Here is a 19412-nt window from a genome sequence, read left to right on the forward strand (position 1 = left end):
TGGAGGAAAAAAGAACAGAAGGAGAGCTCAACCTCTCTTTTGCACCTTTATCCCAGAAAAACTGTGAATAATACCACTTTTTGAGGTATTTTGTAAAAGGAAGTGTCATATCTTTTCTTCACCCAGTGAAAGGGTACTTGCATGACTCAACCAGCCATGCTTAGGGCAGTGAATTTCTGGCATTGTGACAATGTTGGTGTTAAACATTTCCCTTGCCTAGCTTCAGGAGTCTAAGACTTGTTCTGATGCTACTGTTCTGAGAGCTGTAACATTAGGAAAGAGAAGGTTATGTGTATTCTGGTTGAAGTCACTTATTAAATCTCACAGAGTGCTGCTTTTTGAATGAAGAGTGTACTGAGTGAGTGCTTACCCTGGTTGGAGCAGGAGCTGCAAGGCTGCCAGACCATCAGTAGGCTTTTTGTGGGGGAAGTATGATAGTTCAGCCAAAGAGAAATACAGATAGTTCTCAAGTGGTCTATCAGCACAGAATAGCAGTGACACTATTTGTGAAAGGCAACCTCTGCGAGGGAAAAAATAAAATAAAAAAGGGGACAAAAAAGAAATCTGTGTGTTAGGAGGTTCAGTTTATGTGCTGGTGGATTCTAGTAGTGAAACACTCTTACCCTGTGGCACATGGCACAGCTCTGTGTAGCTTCTCAGGCACAGTGGAACAGAGCAGGGCTTGTGCTGTACACTGCAAAGGCACCTTGCTTCCCTTTGGACAGAAATAATTTCAATAAGAACATTTAATTTAGGGAATTCATTAGTCTGTTGAGTAACTACCCTGCAAGAAATAAAAATCTGCTGGAAAGATTGGATTCTGTGTAGTCAATGAATGACAGTTTGTAGCCAGCCACATGACCTGGTTATATCCTGGATACAGAGGTCTTGGGAGGTTTTCTACATGCTTTTTTCACATATACCTTAAAAACCCCAAAACTAAAACCCCCAAACCCTGGCAGCAAAACAATTAGGTTCTTTGGAATGAAGTAAAAACAGAGGTTAAAGTACATTTTTGATATGAGGGATAGCCTGTGCAGAATGGCAATTAGGGAACACATACAGAAGGTTCTATGCCTGTGATGTAAGTTTTGAGGGGAAGGAGCGCAGTGCAGCTTTCTAAACAGGCTAAAAGTGTTTATAATTCTGCAGCAGTAGGCCTTAAAAACATAAGTTTATGTTTTGAATAAATCTAAGGTGCTATTACATAACAACTTCAACCTTTTTTTTTTGTTGTTTTCTTCCCTCTTTCCCTTCTACAGATCACACATCCGTGGGCGGGCTGGGAGACAGTTTTTATGAATATTTATTGAAAGCCTGGCTTATGTCAGACAAGACGGACACGGAGGCAAGGAAAATGTACGACGATGCAATTGAGGTGATTATGATTCATTGAGTTTTCCAATACAGTGGAACAATCTTGAATGATTTCAAAGAAATTAAATTAAATTTAAAAAAAAGAAACCTAGGGAGAAAAACCACCACCAACCACAGGACTTGTTTTGATTATGTAAGTTTTAAGAAATCAAGTGATGAATAATACTAGCTTTCACTTTGAGTAGTTTAAAAAGTATTATTGTAGAATACATGTGATGCAGATTATTGTGCTAAAAATAATCAGCTTGTCCCAAATGGTACAATATAAAAGCCCAGGCTCTAATTTATTAGAAGGAGATCTAGCAACCTTGAGATGTGTGCAGAACAACCAAAGTGTTGAGAATTCATCATTCTAGGATCTGAAGTCCCAAATTGTTTTATTCTTTGCATTATTTTCTAGGGCATTTACATGTTATATTCCATATTTGCCTTGTAAAATGCAGTTCAAATCTATTCCTGTTTCTATTGTTCTTTTGTACTATGGTCTTACTCCCTGTCACAGACAAAGTGCTTGCCTAAGCAGGGCAGTACTGCAGATGGTTCAGTGGGATTTGGGGGTTGGTGGCCTTTCTGTGGTGGCTCTGAGCTTTTTGCTGCCCAGCTCTTACTTTCCCAGTTTCCCCATCTTCTCTCAGCAGCCTCTCATAGTGGTTCCCACTGTGCCATCATTCCCCTGCTACAGTTTAGACACATAAAGAGTAACTGAGCTGGTTTGAGTGAGCTGTGGTACCAGCAGCAGCAGGGGCTGTGTAGCCGTGTCCCAATGCTGATGTGTGGCTGGTGCCTGATGTGTTCCAGGCTCTGTGCATGCCCTGTTGCTTTCAACATAAGTTTTTACAGCTTAGTTTTAGTGCGGTCGGTCTTCTAAAACAAAACACCTATTCTTGGAATTCTCAAAATTCACATTTTACAAGATATATAGTGAAAGTTCTAGTACAAAATTGCTTTGAAGCTGTAATATGTCTTATATCTGACCTGAATTTGATTACATTTGACTTCCAGCTGCTTTGACTTTTTCTTCTCTACATTGTTTTAAAGGGTTATCTGCACCATATAGATGGTTACTATCAAATGTACAATAGACAATAGACATTCTCTCCTGAAGTAAAAGTGCCTTTTTTTTTCTTTCTTTTTTTTGGGTCTCACAAGATAAAACATATTTTAAATTATTTCTTAAGCTTTTTTCTATGTATTTTCCGGTATCTTCAGTATGGAGACAGCAATGTAATGGTTCTTCTGATGTGATTCTTCTTGTAACCGATTCCTTCTTGGTTTTATCCTCTTCATCCAGCCAGAAGCTCTGCTTGTACTCTTAACCTTTGCCTCATACCATCAACCACTTTCCAGTTGCTTTATTCTGAAGCTGGTTATAATCTTTTCGATTTACTGCTTTCCTACCACTGTGATTTACATTCCCGATTCCTCAGTGTTTGACCTTACACTTATCTCTATTGCAACACATTGTTCAGGCAAAACCCGTTTTGTCACCTGCTCTCCGTGATTTTACAGAACTGACTTTTCCTTTATCATTATCTATAGTTATATCAATTTTTGTGTCATCTGCAATTTTTTTCCTAGCATTTTTCTTGGAGATCATTGTTAGAAATACTGCCTGGTGTTGAATAAAGTAGCTATGCAGAATCTTCATGGGATAAGGATTTTTTTTATTTTTTCACAATTTTTTTTTCTTTACTTGTTCAGGACTAATATTTTGTAAAATGCCAAGAAATTTTTGAAATCTCTAATATTTCTACTATCAGCATACACATATCAATCAAACATTTATTTTTGAAACCACATCATTCATTTTATATAATTGTTTTATTAACTTTTTTAACTACTGATAAAGCATTGGCTGTTTCCCAGTCCTTTTGAACTTAGCTTTCAAGGGTTTGTTAAAATCTATATTACTAGTTCATAACATTACTTGTGTATATTTTATGTTAAAATACAGTGTATGAGGTCCTGTGGGTTTAGAGATGTTTAGGAGTTGATATTTAGCTTCCATTGTGGCTACTGTTGAAATATTTTACTCTGATTCCTAAACTGTGAACACTTCAAAATTAGAGGAAATAAACTCTCCTGGTCATCCTCTTCACTGTAAACCATCTTGCAAACATTTTATTTGGGCACATCTCTGAATGGAGACAGAGCAAGGCAAATTTGGGACCAGGTGAAAACACTCTGTGGATAGGAGGGAGGAAAAGCCAAGCTGCTCCTTATTCATGTGTGATATGTCCTGCAGTCCAACTATCAGAGGGTTCCTTCTGCTTTTTCTCAGTTAAACCCACCCTGTACATTTGAGTCTGCATGAACTGTACTGATTTATGTGCTGTGGAACATACTCTGTTTCAGGGTTTGTGTCTCCCCCAGGTTCTACTCGACATTGAAAGACATAGGCAAAGAGTCATTAAGAGGGATTCGCTTTGCGTAACAGCAATTCAAATTTTTATTTAAAATTTTTTAAGAGGCTGTTCCCTTACCATTCTTTTGTTCTTGCCTATAATAGAGGTCTTCCTCCATAGCTAACACTTCTTATTCTTTGTTTTTCAAAATGTGGAGTTCTTGCCTATAATATAGGTCTTCCTCCAAAGCTAACACTTCTTATTCTTTGTTTTTCAAAATGTGGAGCAGAAGCTTTTTGCATCATTTGTGAAAGCAGAAGGGGAAAGGTGTAGCATGCATTCCTCCCACTCACAGCACAGAGTTGGAAATGTTCTCAGCACCCACCAGTCTAAAAGAATGTCTCTGTCCAGCCACACTTCACTCCCTTGTCTTATTACAGCAGTGTGAGTGGAAGATGGACAATACGACCTCAGTCCTAAGTCTTGCAGTAGACAGTGATATCTCATTCCTTGGAACTATCACAGGGAAGAAGAATGCAGCATCTGTTCTTCAGATGTCATGGTTTCCAATCCATGGCATATGAAGTCTTATCCAGGTCACCACATACTTCCTTACATACATACAAACAATTTGTATATCCATAACCCCTCTGTATATAACATGGGTGCAATCTTCCACTGTAAAGGACATTTCAGTGCCATGTCCTAGTATGGAAATTCACAGCTGTGATAAAAGCTGAAATTGTGAAACCTGCTGGGAATTTTTTGTGGGGATAAAAATTGAGGATGGGCCTCTTAACTTTGCTTTCAACATCACCATGTGGGCCTTCCAGCTAGTCTGGTTTCAAGTGTCTTTTTTTCCTTCTCACATCAGCTGGAGGATAGGTAAGCTTCTTTTTGATCTGCTGCCTTGAGTAGCCTAATCTGTTAGGCTCATAAATTTGATCCTTACTCTTTCTTACTGCACAGCATTAGGTAGCTAAAAGAAGGATTCAGCCGTGTGCTTGACTGTCACAACATAGCAAGTACTGCTGCAAGACAGCTCAGAAAATGCTATTTTTTTTGTAGTCATGAAAAGCACAGGGAATGTTCAGGGAACATGAGGTTTTGCATAGAATCACAGAGTACCTTGAATAGCAGGGGACCCTCAGGAATCATTGAGTCCAGCTCCTGACCCTGCACAGGACAACCCAAGAGTCACACCATGTGCCTGAGAGGGTTGTCAAAACACTTCCTGAATTCTGTCAGGCTTGGTGCTGTGACCACTGCCCTGGGCAGCCTGTTCCAGTGCCCAGCCACCCTCTGGGTGAAGAACGTTTTCTTGCTATCCAACCTAAACCTCCCCTGACACAACTTCAGGCTGTTCCCATGGCTACTGTCACTGGTCTCAAGAGTGAAGAGATCAGTTCCTTTCCCTCCACTGCCCCTCGTGAGGATGTTGAAGGCTGCAATGAGGTCTCCCCTCAGTCTCTTCTCTAGGCTGAACAAACCAAGTGACCTCAACCACCCCTGTTGCTCAGGCATTGCTCAGACTAAGGAAGCTCCTTCCATTAGTTAATCTCTTAGCTGATGTGAACTAAATCTTCCCTTTGGGAGTTGGGGTGTACATGTCCACTCTGGTACATGTATACTCCTTGTAGTCCAGCTGGATGTCACTGCTTTGCAGTTCTTGTTGGAGTGCTCTGTGGCCTCAGCCATCCAGCCAAGGGTACAAATGCCACACCCATCCCAACCTGCACCCTTGGGCTCCCAGCAATGCCCAGCTGTCCCTTGTTAATTACTGTAAATACCAATTGTCATTTTTTTGCAGTTGGCAGGCAGCAGGTTGTTGAACGATAAAGTATTTTGAGAGAGTTGCGTTTATATTCCTGAGATGCTTCCTTTGTGACTCAGAACCTAACCTAGTTATTAAGTAGCTGATAGGACTTGATTTTCAGATTTCAAAAACTACCCCTTCTACCAGGCAGTTATTTCCAAGTTCAGAAGATGTGTTTTCTGCTCAGAAGAGGAGCATGTTGCACCTAGAACATCCTCTTCAGTCAAACCATGAAAGCAAATCTGGAGAAGTGTAGCTCATGGAGAAGTATATAAATTTGGCCTTTGTTGGCTATCCTGGTGCTAGCCACAGCAATTTTGTCCTGCTGGAAATGCTTCTGCAACCATTTGCTCCTCAACAGTTATGAAATTATGGGAAGATACAATTCAAAAGGAGATGTCACTTAGCATTTGGAAAAAAATGCTTTCCTCTAGGAAATAAATAATCCATACGCCTTTCTGCTCTTCACAGTTCAAGTGGCTTTCCTTCAAAGAGGGCTCAACTTTTATGTACCATGTGGTCCAAAAACATCAGTTTTGTCACAGTCTAGAATAATGGAATCAACAGAGTTAATGCTCCAGATCTTGATATCCTTTCCAATGGCAGTTTTCAGCAGATCCAATACTTCCTGTACCAGTACTTTCTGCCCAAATGAGGCTTGTAGAGTTAACCACATCAGGCTCCTTAGCAGCAGAAGGCAGTTGTCAATACCAATTTGCCTGATGGTTAGACAACCACCCTGGCAGCTGTCAGAGACTTACTGGTTTCTGCTCTGTCAGTTACTTCTGCCTTCTTCTCTCTAGATCCTGCCATGAGCACAAACCTCAGATCTATCAGTGGTATTAGGGAAGGAATTAACCCAACAGGAGTGCAGGCCAGCACTTCTCTTTCATTACTTTCTCACTGTCTAATGCTAGACATAGTAAATACTGAAGTAGTTGGTGGGAATTGTGATCCTCTCTGAAAGAGGCTTAAGCAAACATTGTTCCATCTAGCTTGCAAACTTTGGGAAGTTAAGTCAGCTGTTCTTCTAAGAGAAGGATACAATTTTTAAGTCACAAGCAACAGCATGTTTTGGTACAAATGTGCAAAAAGAAAGCCGCAGTTGCCACACGTATAAAATAAAGGGTTTTTTTGTGAACAGCTCCTCCAACACCCATCATTTGAGAATGTGCAATCAGAAAGCTGCTATGGAGAAGCTAGAAGGTGGCTGGAGCATTCCTGCCACTTCCTATTAAAGACTGACTATTTGCATACGTTGCTGACCAAAAGTTTCCAACATGGATGTGTTTTCTGAGTACTCACAGAGTGCACAGAGCTCTGGTACTTCCCAGAGTTAGCACTTAGACAAATACTGCTTGAGCCATAAAATAAGTTTTGAATTCTGAAGTAGAGTGTTGTCTATGTTGTGATTTTCCTATGTTAGATGTCATTAGCATTTTTAGCAGTTAGGATATTCTTCTTTTTTGTGCTTTGAAATTATATTCTTACAGCTGTCTGTTCCAGTAGTGCTCAGAAGTGCATTTGAAAAAAGAAAATTATTTTTGTTTCGAAAGCCAGACTTTACTCGATAAAGGAATATTAATAAGTAAAACTTGCATGTGAAACAGCATTTAAGTGTTCTCTTAATCTCTTTCTAGGCCATAGAAAAACATCTCATCAGAAAGTCCAATGGAGGACTGACCTTCATTGGGGAGTGGAAGAATGGGCATCTTGAAAGAAAGATGGGCCATTTGACCTGTTTTGCAGGTGGAATGTTTGCCCTTGGAGCAGATGGTTCCAGAGATGATAAAGCTGGACATTATTTGCAGCTCGGAGCTGAAATTGCACATACATGTCATGAGTCATATGACAGGACAAGTAAGACCTCTTGTTAATCTAATTATTTCAATAGTTAAAATACAGCAACTCTTGTAATTATTGTTAGGATTTGTTATTGACCTTGTCTAACATGCACTGGTTTTATACCAGTGTGAATTTTTAACATCTGTGTATTTACTTCTGCTCTTCATCATGGTGAGTAAATCAAAACCCAGATTTTATGGTTCCTTCATGCATGTTTGTCCTCAGTTTTGGATCAGTCAGCTAAGATGGGTTATATGGGTATGGTGAGGAAGGAATTTGTGTGACCTCTTGTCCTCAGAGATTTATAGGGAAGTTTTTACTTTCATATATACTGTTCTTACAGTTAAGGAAAAAAATTGTTAATAGACTTTTTATTGGTTTTAGTAATAGTCCATTCTGAGTGGGTACAATTAAACAAGAGAGGATGAAGAGTATTCTACAGACTGTGAGAAGGCCAAAGGCCTTACTAGTGAGGAGGCAGCATCAGACTTCATTGTTGGGCTGGAAGTTTCTCAAGGTCAGTCTTTTGGACCAGGATTATTTTATAGTGACCTTGATGCTTGAAGTGTACTGAGTATGCTTATGGTGGCCATATAGTTGTAGAACATAATTAAAATGGAAGAGTCTCAGAATAGCAATCAGGGACATCTCGAGAACTGGACTATCAGAAATAAGAAGTTTGCCAGAAAAAGTCAGGAGCTCTTTGTCTGAAGTGGGAGTTGAAAAATGTCCTGGTCTGTATCAGATGAAGAATTTCAGCAGAGATTAGATAATATTAAGACTGCCTTAGAAGACATGTGTAATTTGTCACCCTGAATACTCTGTATAAATCTGAATTTCAAGCAGAACAAATGCAGAGAAGGACCAAGAGAATGAATAGAGTGACAGAGCTTTTATCTTACAGTGGCGAAAATATGAGAGATTGGCCTGCTCAGGCTAGAAAAATAATACTGAAGAAAGGAACAAATTTATTGCCATCTCAGGGGTAAACACTGAAGAGAAATAGTTATTTTAGGATATAAAAGAACACAGTTGTAACGAGAGCAAGATTTTTAAGCTCGCTGTGCATAAATGTAGGTTGGAGATTGGAAATGGTTTTGCATGGCTATCAGAGAAGTGAGTTTCTGGAATACCTTCCCAGTAGAAATAATGGAAACTATAACTTAAGCAGTTTTAAGGTGAGAATTCATGTATTTATCCACAGGATTACATCGTATCATTGTATAGTTGCCTGTCTTTCTAAATAACTCAGTCACAGAAGTGATAATTTTATTTGGGTAGCAAATAAAAAGTTTTAAAAAAAGGAAAAGGAAAAAAATATGAGTATGCTTAAGAAAAAAAGGTAGGACATAGCAGCTATTGTTGCATTCTGAAAAATTGCATTTAAATGTTTAATTAGACATTTAAAAATAAGCAATGTTAAATTCACAGTTGTTTGAGCAGACCTAATTTTATTCCTTCAGATGTTTATTATGTACCCTAAATAAGTCAAAAGATGGGGGAGATAAAAGTTTTGGTTACATAGTTAATGACTGTATAAGAACACATGAGCAAGAAAGACTGAAAGCTGTACAGACAGCTATAAATTTGCAATGCCCTTGTTCTCTTTTGTTCAGTCATGCAGTCCCAGGAATGTGGATTGTTTGTGTTTGGATGTTTTGGTTTTAATTTTCTGGCCTGATTTTTCAAAGGATATTAAGAACTTATATATGCAAAATGTCAACTTCTTTGTTATGTTTCAACAGCAGGATTTGAGCATAATGGTACACTTTAATGGCAGAACTGGCTGATGGCAGAAAAAGCATCTTTAAGAGGGCAGACAGTCATCCTGGTTCAGCTAATAGGTTTATAGTTCAGCAGGCAAAGGGAATTTCCTGATTTTTCTCCTATGGACATGGGAGAGTTTGCCCCATTGGGCATGCCCAGAGGAGGGAGAAGGGTGCAGAGACTGCAGGCAGGGGTTAGGCAGCTCGCTCTTTAGATAAACCAGCAGAGCTGCCCTTTCCTGTGTTATCCCACAGCTGCTTGTAATAAACTACAGTAATGGTGATGTAATACTTCAGTGTGAAAATACTACTTTATGAAGCAACCTAAATTTCCATAGCTGAGCTTCAGGCTCAGCAAAATTGAAACAGAATTTCAGAGAATAAAAGCATTTCTGGAAAATGAGGGCATTATATTGACAACTATCATCAACCTGTTGCACATATTGCAGGTTTAAAACCTGTTAGAAAAAAAAACCCTGCTATTTCAGAAAGGCGGTTATTTTAGTGCTGACTGGTACAGAGAAGCTGGAAAGTCCTTGAAACTACTCCTGATGTATTTTCTTGGGGATTATGTCCCAGTGGCATCTAGCATCACTGCCATGTAATTGAGAAGTTTATGCAGGGATGTAGTCCCACTGATAATCTGAGTCACCTGTCAATGTTCCCCAGGAATACCTGAGAGAAGACCTTAGACTCCAGACTGAGATGCTGGAGAACTGACTAGGTATCTTGTGAGAAGCTTGGGCCCTAGCCATGGCTCTGTGAAAATCCTTGTAGATTCTGCTTGAGCTGAGGATCAGTCTGTAGCACTGCTCAAAGAATGTCTTTCTAATTCAGCAGCTGGAGGAGGCTGGTGGATTTTGGAAGGTGAAGGCAGGGGGTGCAGTCGTGGTTCTGGTCTGCCTCTGAGCAAGGGATTTGTGTTTCCAGGATCTATTGGGCATGGCAGCAAGAGAGCCCCCTCCAAGGCTCTTCCCCTCTTCAGGAAATTGTGAATGCATGTGGCACCCCTTAGAAAGGATTTGAAAAGGCTTATTGATGATCAGTGAGAAAACTTAACTGTAACCAGAATAGTCTTATGATGTATAGTCTGTACATGTCTCTGCTTCCTACCAACTCTACTATTTTTGTACCATGAACTATCAATGGATGAATGCTGCAGCCATCCTAAATCTCCCATCCTGTGACAGGAGATTTCAGGATTTTCCTGTAGTCCTGTGTGCTCTCAGTTTGAAGAGAAGATTGAGAAAAACAAAGAGAGGAGGCATGTTCTGATTTGTGTGCCCATTTGCCAGTAGAAGAAATCACAATGCTGTCAGTGGGCATTGGTAAGGCTACAAAAATACAGCTTCCTGTGCTCATGGCACAAGGTTTCTTGCTGTTTAAGCTTGTGTGAGTACTGCACATCTTGAGGTGTTCTGGTTTCTGGTTATTAGTTCTTTGTTTTTCATGCTTAATGTGCACCACTGAGCACCATGACACAGGCATGAAATAATTGGCAATGCGAAATCTGTAGATGGCTACAAAAAACAAGTCCAATGAAATCAAAGGAATGGAAAGATCACTAACAAATCAATCTAAATGATCAGCCTTCATAAGTATTGTAGAGGTTAGATAAATAAGCAAAATTATCTGTCTAGATGGTATTGTGTGCTGATCTATAGCATGCAGTATTTTTAGTACACTCTACCATCCCTTATGCATAAGAATTTTCCTAGCCATTAGCTGATAGTGTGTAAAGTATTGACTGACTACAGAGAGCTTCTTTTAGGATGAAATTTTTTGCACTTCTTTAAAGTTTCTTGACAAGAGCTGTCCTCAGAATCGCAGTACAGCTTTAGCTGTTTTTTATGTGTGACAATTCTAGTGCAGAATAAGCCAGATGACTAAGATTTCAGCTGAGACATATGCAATGGTATGAGTAGATGCTGTCTCTGCCCCAAGACTTTCAGTAAGCAGCTAAACAGGCAAGGCTGAGGAAATGAGAATAATAACATGTTTTTGTGAGATGTATGAAATAGCAATGAGAATCAGAGTCTCACAGAGAAGTGTCTTGAATGTTCTGTTCCTCCAATTTTGTATGAATTAGAGCCTAGCAAGTATTATTATAGTTATGAATCCTTTCTTACTTTCAGGAAATTTATTGCTAGATTGATTGTAGTCTTAAAGAAACATACAAAACAGACAATATTTTCAAAAATACTTATGGAATTAGAAATATATTTATCTAAAAGTACAAAGATTTGCCCCCTTTTTTTTGGCAGTGCTAAATACAGCTCTCATTGAAGTCAACTTTATGTCAGTTAATTTTTTTTTTAAATGGTGGTTGTTCAGCTTTGCACTGGTATGAAATTGTTTCTCATCTATTCTCCCTGCCTAGAATATAGTCTATTGGCACTATTAATATGAAAACATTTGGATTATTCTGTGATCACTATAGCATTGTAAAATGGCCTTAGATGGTTCTTGACTTAGAAGAATGGCCCCTGAAAGGTATTGTGTCCATAATAGCTTCTTTTCTTTAGCTAGCTATAATTTTTCGTCCTTGGTTTCAGATAAGAATTTGGTGAAATCATCTCAACATGCAGAGGTCACCCATCCTTGGGTGGTTTCATTTCTTGTAGTGCTCAATAGCATTAGGAATAGGTGTGAGTAAATAATTAAGGATTTAATGCATGAGCAGGCTACAAAGCAAGAGAAGACATCACAGTTTCTGTAGGTTGTGGATCACCAGAACTCCAGCTTCTTTGGTGGATAAGACTAACATAGCTGTGATGTTTCCCTGATTCCAAAAGGCTTTTTAACAAGTGTTTTACTAAGGCCCGTTAGCGACATTAAACAATTACAATCTAAGCAGCAAGTACTTGCATGGAGGAAGAAAATGGGCATAATATAGAAAAGAGGATAGAGGTAAATACTCCACTCTTGCAGTGGATAAATGCTGGTTAACCAGCAGTACTCTGATATATTTCATATATGTATGTCTATAGGTGTGTAAAATGTATACTGTATTTATATACATTGTAGTGTAGTATATTTGCATTTCATATTTTAGTATGTATTATCTATAAATAAAGCACACACATATATAAATAATCAGAAAAGGGCAGGAACAATAAACTAAGTGTGCTGATAATAACAAATAAAAGCACTTCACAAGGACCTTACGAGGTTGAGTAACTGCATAATAAATTGCTAAATTAAATCCAATGTAGTTAATTGGGAAGTGAGGCACCTCTGAAAAAATTATTTCTAACCTTACATATTAAATGACGAGTGCTAACTGACCATTGCAATTCAGGAAATTGCTTTTGAGATTATGAAAATGTCAACTCAGTAGCACTCAGGAAAAACAAAATGAGAAAGAGAAAAATAGAAAATGTCATTATGTCACTGTATTAATCTCACCTGCACTTTTTTTCCCTGTATTTGCTGGTCCTTTCTCATTTAACAAAGGATATAGTAGAACTGGAAGAGTTGCAGAGAAGGGCAAAAAGATTAACTAGCGGCATAAAACAGTTTCCATTCAAGGCACAGCTGAATTGAATAGTATTCTAGGTAGAATTCATCAGAAATCACATAGGGATTGGAGAGTGGTTCTGCATCAAATAGGTATTAGAGATGTGGAACTCCTTAGCAGAGGTTGTTTTGGATGCTCAAGGCTTACACAGATTTAAGGAAGCACCAGATGAGTACTTGGGAAATAAATTTATTAAGAATTACTGACCACCTAAAAAAGTATGTCTAGTATGGGAGAAGTCTTGAGCTCAAAAACAGTGGAGGCTGATAGAAAAGATGGAAACAGGTATCTCATATACTTGATGGCTTCCACTTCCCCATCAATGTGTGATCTTGGCTATTGTTGATGTGACACTGGAGCAGACAGAATTCCATCTGGTCCAGGATAACCATTCTTGTACTCAGAATTTTGGATTGGTAGAACTCTGTATCTAATCCCGTCTATTTTATAGTGAGATTTATATAATTTTTAAGTGAAACTTAAGTGGGTAAAGTGGCCCATTTTGAAACAAGTGCAATAAACATTTCTTGATGGAGTTTCTCTTACCATTCATATGGCTGAAGCGGTGTGATGTTTTTTCTTTTGGCATCCAGAGCCATAGTCCCTTGAAACAAAAAGGTTAAGGAACTTCTGGAGATTTTCTGCTGGGGCTGCACTGAGAGTTGCTTGTATTTTTCATTATAGCATTCTAAGGTTCCCCTTTCAGACCCATGAAACCTTGGTTAATTTGCATCTAGCCCATAGGAATTACACGATTAATTGCTTTGATAATTTTTAAAGCTTGGGTGCAGCTTCAGAGTTCAGCACCTTAAAAATTCTCTGCCAAAATAAATGGTGAGGTGCAGTAATAAGAGTGCATAAGTAATGTTAAATTTGAGGACCAATGTGCAGCTAATACAAAATATGTGTAACTTCTTATTATAGACAGTTATTCTACAGGTGTGTTGTTCTTATATGAGTAGTCTTCCAGGTGCTGGCACAGGGCCTTTACAGGTTCCTTTAAGGGCTTAAACAGTGCATCTCTTATTTCAGAGATTTATTTTCTGGTGTACTTAAGACTTCATTGCCCAGTTGTAAACCCTTTACTTGAAGATAACAGCACATCAGTTACAGTGACCTGACAGTACATCCTTAAACCAACAGTTTGGATAAAGATACAGGTTATTTGGTATGATACTACTTGGTTTAGTTCCAAGATCTTTTCCTACTGTGCTGGGTGGGATCAAAGGACAGGAAAACCTGTGTTGACCCTTTTCTTCTTTTTTCATTTTCTTATAAGGAACTGATGTTGGTCACTTCAATTTTATCCTATAATTGAATGTGTTAGTGTGTTTATATTCTTAGTGTTCCATTAGTTTTCAAGAGGATTACTGTTGTCCTGTCAAAATAGGTCGTTTTCTCAAAGGAATTAGATAAATTATTCATAAGAAAAATTATAGGCCTCAAAAGTAGGAAATATTTATGAGACTGCTTAAAGGTTCTATTTTTTTTTTTTTTTTCCACAACCTTAGGATAAAGCAGTCTCCTACCCATCCTTCCTGCAAAGATTGGAATGGAACAAATTTTTTCTTACCTTTACTTTTTTTTTTTTGGTTGTTTGTTTCCTCTGCAGCACTAAAGCTGGGCCCAGAAGCATTCAAATTTGATGGTGGCGTGGAGGCGGTGGCAGTACGGCAGAATGAGAAGTATTACATCCTAAGGCCAGAGGTGATTGAGACCTACTGGTATATGTGGAGATTCACCCACGATCCCAAGTACAGGCAGTGGGGCTGGGAGGCAGCACAGGTAACTCGATTAATAATCTGTTAGTAATTTAATTTTGTGTATTTCCCCTTTGAAGCCACTTCAGTCTCATGGTAATGAAACACTTGGAGTGGTAATTGATTTTCACAGTTTCCTGTAAACCAGGGTACATATGAAGGTGCACACAATTATTGCTATTTTGCATTTGCTGAGTCAGATGCTCAGGTGAGAGGTGCATTCAGCATTACACAGCCCATGAGTTCAGGCACTGAAACAGAACCCCTTAGTCATGAATCCTACTGTTGTCTGTCAGTAGTGTGCAGCCCCCGAGAGTTTCTCTACTTCCCTGAATTGCTCCAGCAGTCTTTGGAAACAGCTCAAAGCCAGTTTCAAAGATGAGAATAAACATTAAAGATAACAAGACAGTAATGAAATATTTTGACTACATCCAGAGGAGATGAGAGAAAAGCAAAGGAAGAGACAAACCAGGAGACTGGGTAAGTTTATTCTGTGGCTGAAAACCAGTTTTGCTCCAGAAGCAAGACATCAAGAAAAGGTGGGAAGAGATCTCTTGAGATGCCTGTATTCAGAATATTTAGCCAAGCTCATTACTATCCATTCCTCAGCACAGCTGCAACACCTAGAAGAGGCCAGGTATTTTACAGTTGTGTATTAGTGTGGTTTTGCCTTTTAGTCTGTTTTGTTCCAACAAGAATTATGTTATTCTGGAGACAGGTTCCGCATTTGTATTCCAGAATGCATCGCTGCTGTCTCCAAAACATTGTCCCTTGCCTGTGTAGATACTACAAATTCTTGCTGATCTAACCAAGCTCCTTTCAGAAGCTATGGCTGGATAATCCAAGCTGAGGTGGGGTCCTTTGTAATAGATTAAAAAATTTACAGATGTAAGGATTTTCAAGCCAGGATCAGTCTCTTAAGCACACTGCAAAGCATGTGTTTTAATTGCATTTTGCTCAGTTTTCTCCATTTGCTTTCATTATCTTGGTTCCCATTAATGCTTTCAAAACAAACCCTCCCTTCCTCCTCCCCTGCCTCCAATTTTCTCTGTGTGCAGGGTAGGATTTTATTTTATCCTTCTGTCAACCTCCATTGAAGTTGTAAATCAAGCAGCCCCTGTGCTTAATTGCCTCTATCCTTACAGACTGCCTTCTTCTGCTTGTTGTTTCCTTGATACAAGATTTCTTTATCTAACATAGCCATAAAATATTTTTGACTTCTTAATAAATAATTTTTCAAACCCCTCCTTCCCACAATTAGGAATTTTCCTACCCCACCATCATACTGACACAGAAGCTTGAAGCTTTTAGTTCCCCAGGATTTTCTGTTCATTGCATATAGATAATAAGTTCTTGTGTTTATTCCTCACACCTACTCACTACTTTTTCTTCTTCCTCATCATACACAGCCCTGGCTGTGTTTATTCCATCATTTATAAATAGAGAAGAAGCTGGTGTGACACGCAGAGCAGTTGGCTTACTGCTGTTGTACAACACTCTCTGAATTTGTCTTCCTTTTGTCTTCCAACCTCTGAAGCATATAGATTTATTATCTATATTTTTTGACAAAACTTATGCACTTTAGTGCAAATCTTATGCTTTTTCCATGGCCTGTTGTGTTGCATCTCTCCAAATCCAGTGTCTCTGGGGGAAAAAACAGGAAGTTCAATCTTACATTCCCTCAGTGATCATAAATCCCTGTGACAGCGTCTCAATCTCTTTCCTGATGAAAAAAAGGCTAATTCTCCCTAATACTGTACTTAGCACTAGAGACAGCATTCATCTCAATTGTATTGGGCCAGTCAAATTGGATGATGGTGTGCTGGGGGGCTGGCTGAAGTATTACAGAAATATGCAGGGAGGATACTCAGGGTAAATACAGAAAATTACTAAAATCCTTTTCAAGCTAATTATTTGAAAGCAGTAAGAGCCACCATTTCACAATAGGCATGTAAAGCCAATTACTGATCTGAGCTGTGTGAATAAAGGGTTCAATTAAGAGTTGTGGACTTGTATATCTCACTAAATAGGACTGCACCAGAGAGAGGCTGCTGAGTTCATCAGAGCTTCTATTAACAGTGAAAATAAATAGCCAAGAACTGAAGCTCAGGCTAACTTCAGGCAAACTGAGGATTGGTACTAAGATGGAGGGGAAAGACCTATAGCTCTCTGTCCTCATGAGACCTCAGCTACACCCAGATCTGGGGTCCTCGGCACAAGAATGACATGGACCTTTTAGAGCAGGTTGCAGGAAGGGACAGAAATATGATTCAAGGGTGGGAGCACCTCTCCTACAAAGACAGGCTGAGAGAGCTGGCGTTGCTCAGCCTGGGGAAGGGAAGGCTCCAGGGAGACCTCATTGCAGCCTTCTAGTACCTAAAAAGGGCTTATTAAAAGAAGCGAGATGGTGTTTTTATGTGGGCAGATAGTGACAGGACAAAAGTCAATGGTTTTCAACTGAAAGAGGACATATTTATATTAGATGTTAGAAAGAAATTCTCTACTGACAGCATGGTGAGGCACTGGAACAGGTTGCCCAGAGAAGCTGTGGATGTTAAGTATTCAAGGTAAGGTTGGATGGAGCCTTGAGCATCCTATTCTAGTGAGTGGCATCCATACCCATGGCATTGAGGTTGGAACTAGATGATCTTTGAGGTCCTTTCCAACCCAAGCCATTCTGTGATTCTACTTAGAGAAGAGTAGACAGAAAAGAGCCAGACATAAGTTGGAGGTAAAAGAAATATGGTTTCACAGTTTCGTGGGTTAGAAGCTGTGAGTACGACAGCTGGTGAAGAAACTGGCACAGTTTTTGTGGGCATGTTGTTGGCACAGTCAAGAAAAGTTGCATATGCCACAAAAAACACCCTCAGAGAAACTGAGGGAGCTGGGGTCCATTCTAGAAGCATATAAAATTTTATTTCCAAAGAACTTAGGTTCATGTGACCTAACCTGTATGTTACAGGCACTGAAATTTCATTTTGTGTCACTTTTGAATCGAGACACATGTATTTGGCAGGAGCATACTGTTGAATATTCTCCTGTTATATTCTGTATTTGAATAAAGGAAAGTAGAAAACCCACTACTTCTTGTAGTTTGGTCCATTATTTATTTATTCTTGCTGTTAAAAAACCCATGTTTTATTTCCCATTTGAATTTGCCTAGTTTCAGCTCTCAATCACTGGGTTTTCCTATGACTTTCTATGCCATTTTTAAATGTCCTTTCCCCCATGTTTTCTTTCCAAAGAATTTTCATAGGTTATAAAAAGCAATGTCCTAACAGGAACTCAGACTGAACTGTCTTACATGGCCATGGAAGTCTTTGAAGTGTCTCTGCATTCCAAAGGTTGTCTCTACCTTACAGGCTAGCCTGGGTCTGCAGTTACACAGTCTCAATGACTAGATTTAGGATTATGTGCCTGGTTTTATGAAACTCATTTTGTTTGGCACCCAGTTACCAGCAGATTACACTGTCTGCTGTTATTTACGTATGTCATTTTAGCCAGCAGCAGTGTTGCAGTGATTGATAAAACTTCAGACTGCTCCTTGTGGATCTCTGTGAGAAGCAGCTCTATTTTGTGATGATTTTGCATTGCTAGTTCTTTCTTAGAGCACTGTCAGTCAATTTTAAATGGAATTATATTTATATGGTATAGTGTTGCCTTGTCTTCCCATAACATCTTAAATACCATGACAATTGCCTTAGAAGCTTTTAAGTTTATTACAGCTTTGCAGTTACCTTTATTTGTCAAATTTGTAGCTCTCAAAGAATGAAATCAAGCTCGTGACCAAAATAGTTTTCTACAAAACCATGCTGATTGGTGTCAGTTATCCTCTAATTCTTATAAATATATATCTCCATGTGTCTCTGTAAGTGACTGGAACTAACATCAGGTATGCCATCCTAAAATTATTCAGTCTGCCAGTGGCACATAATGGTAGCAATATTGCCTTAATACCCTTCCAATCATCTTGGAGCTTCCCTGTATTCTCTGGTACAATAAATTAAGCATTGTTTTATCAGGGAGACTGGTCTTCAGCTCTGGAGTGAAAGTGTATCTGGGTGGCAAAGCAGATGCCACTACACCAAGTGCTCTGAGGTCTGTGTGAAGACAGAACACTGAGAATTTCAAGTGGCATTTAAGCAGCTTGTCTGTGGCACCAAGTTTTTCAGCCAGTGTCCTGAAGTTCTGTACATCTTGGAATCAAGGACAAATTATTTGTTCATGTTTTAAAATTTTCTGTTTGGATGAATAGCTGTAAAGCAATTTTTCAGAGGCTTTTTTTCTATACAGTTAATTACTACCTATATTATGTAGAACTGTGATCAGCTATGATAAATCCTTTGCCTATTCTGAACATGAGTTTGTCTTTCTAAGGAGAAATTTCTGAAGATACAAGGTTACTCAGTAACCGTAAGGAAAAAAAAAAGTTGATATAGATCGTACATTTTCTTTCTCCAGTCTTGTAGGCCTGCTGGCTTCACCAGTGTTGCACTTAGTTACCCAAATATGAGACCTCTACAGCACAGAGGAGGATCTCAGTGCTATCCATTAGCTACAATTTCCAAAATAAGCAAGTTTTATCTCTTACACTGGCTTGGGGATTTAATTCTTCAGGAGGAAGGAGATGGTGTCCTAACAGTGGTACCATGTATTCCTTGTTTTCATTTTGCCACAGTCACTAGCAGGTTTCTCCTGTACAGGCTGTGGCAGACAGCATCAGGGCTGCTGACTGGTTGACCAGAGTCCTGATCAGGCTGTATGCTAGGAATTCTGGCAGGAGTTGTAAACACTGAGGCTTCCTCCTCCATCTTGCCATGCTTCGGAGCAGACACAAGGTCGTGTTCTGCATTATTATAAAAGGGGATAGTGCCAAGAGCAGGCACTTCTTTTTCTGCCTAAAAAGTGCTTTGGCTCTTGTTTATTCATATAACACCTGCCTGGTGGCTGTAGGAGTTCTGGGGAGGAATATGCAAATGGTTC

General features: G+C 39.1%; 1 protein-coding gene across 1 annotated transcript in view; it reads left to right on the plus strand.

Moving 5' to 3' along the window:
* MAN1A2 (mannosidase alpha class 1A member 2) overlaps nt 1-19412 on the plus strand; it is a 134187-nt gene that overhangs the window by 105585 nt on the left and 9190 nt on the right. Inside the window, 3 exon segments of the mRNA XM_036379366.2 lie at nt 1263-1378; nt 7179-7398; nt 14282-14454. Of these exon segments, the coding sequence (XP_036235259.1) occupies nt 1263-1378; nt 7179-7398; nt 14282-14454 (509 nt within the window).

This window comes from Molothrus ater, chromosome 2 (genome assembly GCF_012460135.2).
Source record: "Molothrus ater isolate BHLD 08-10-18 breed brown headed cowbird chromosome 2, BPBGC_Mater_1.1, whole genome shotgun sequence".
NCBI classification, from domain to species: Eukaryota; Metazoa; Chordata; class Aves; order Passeriformes; family Icteridae; genus Molothrus; species Molothrus ater.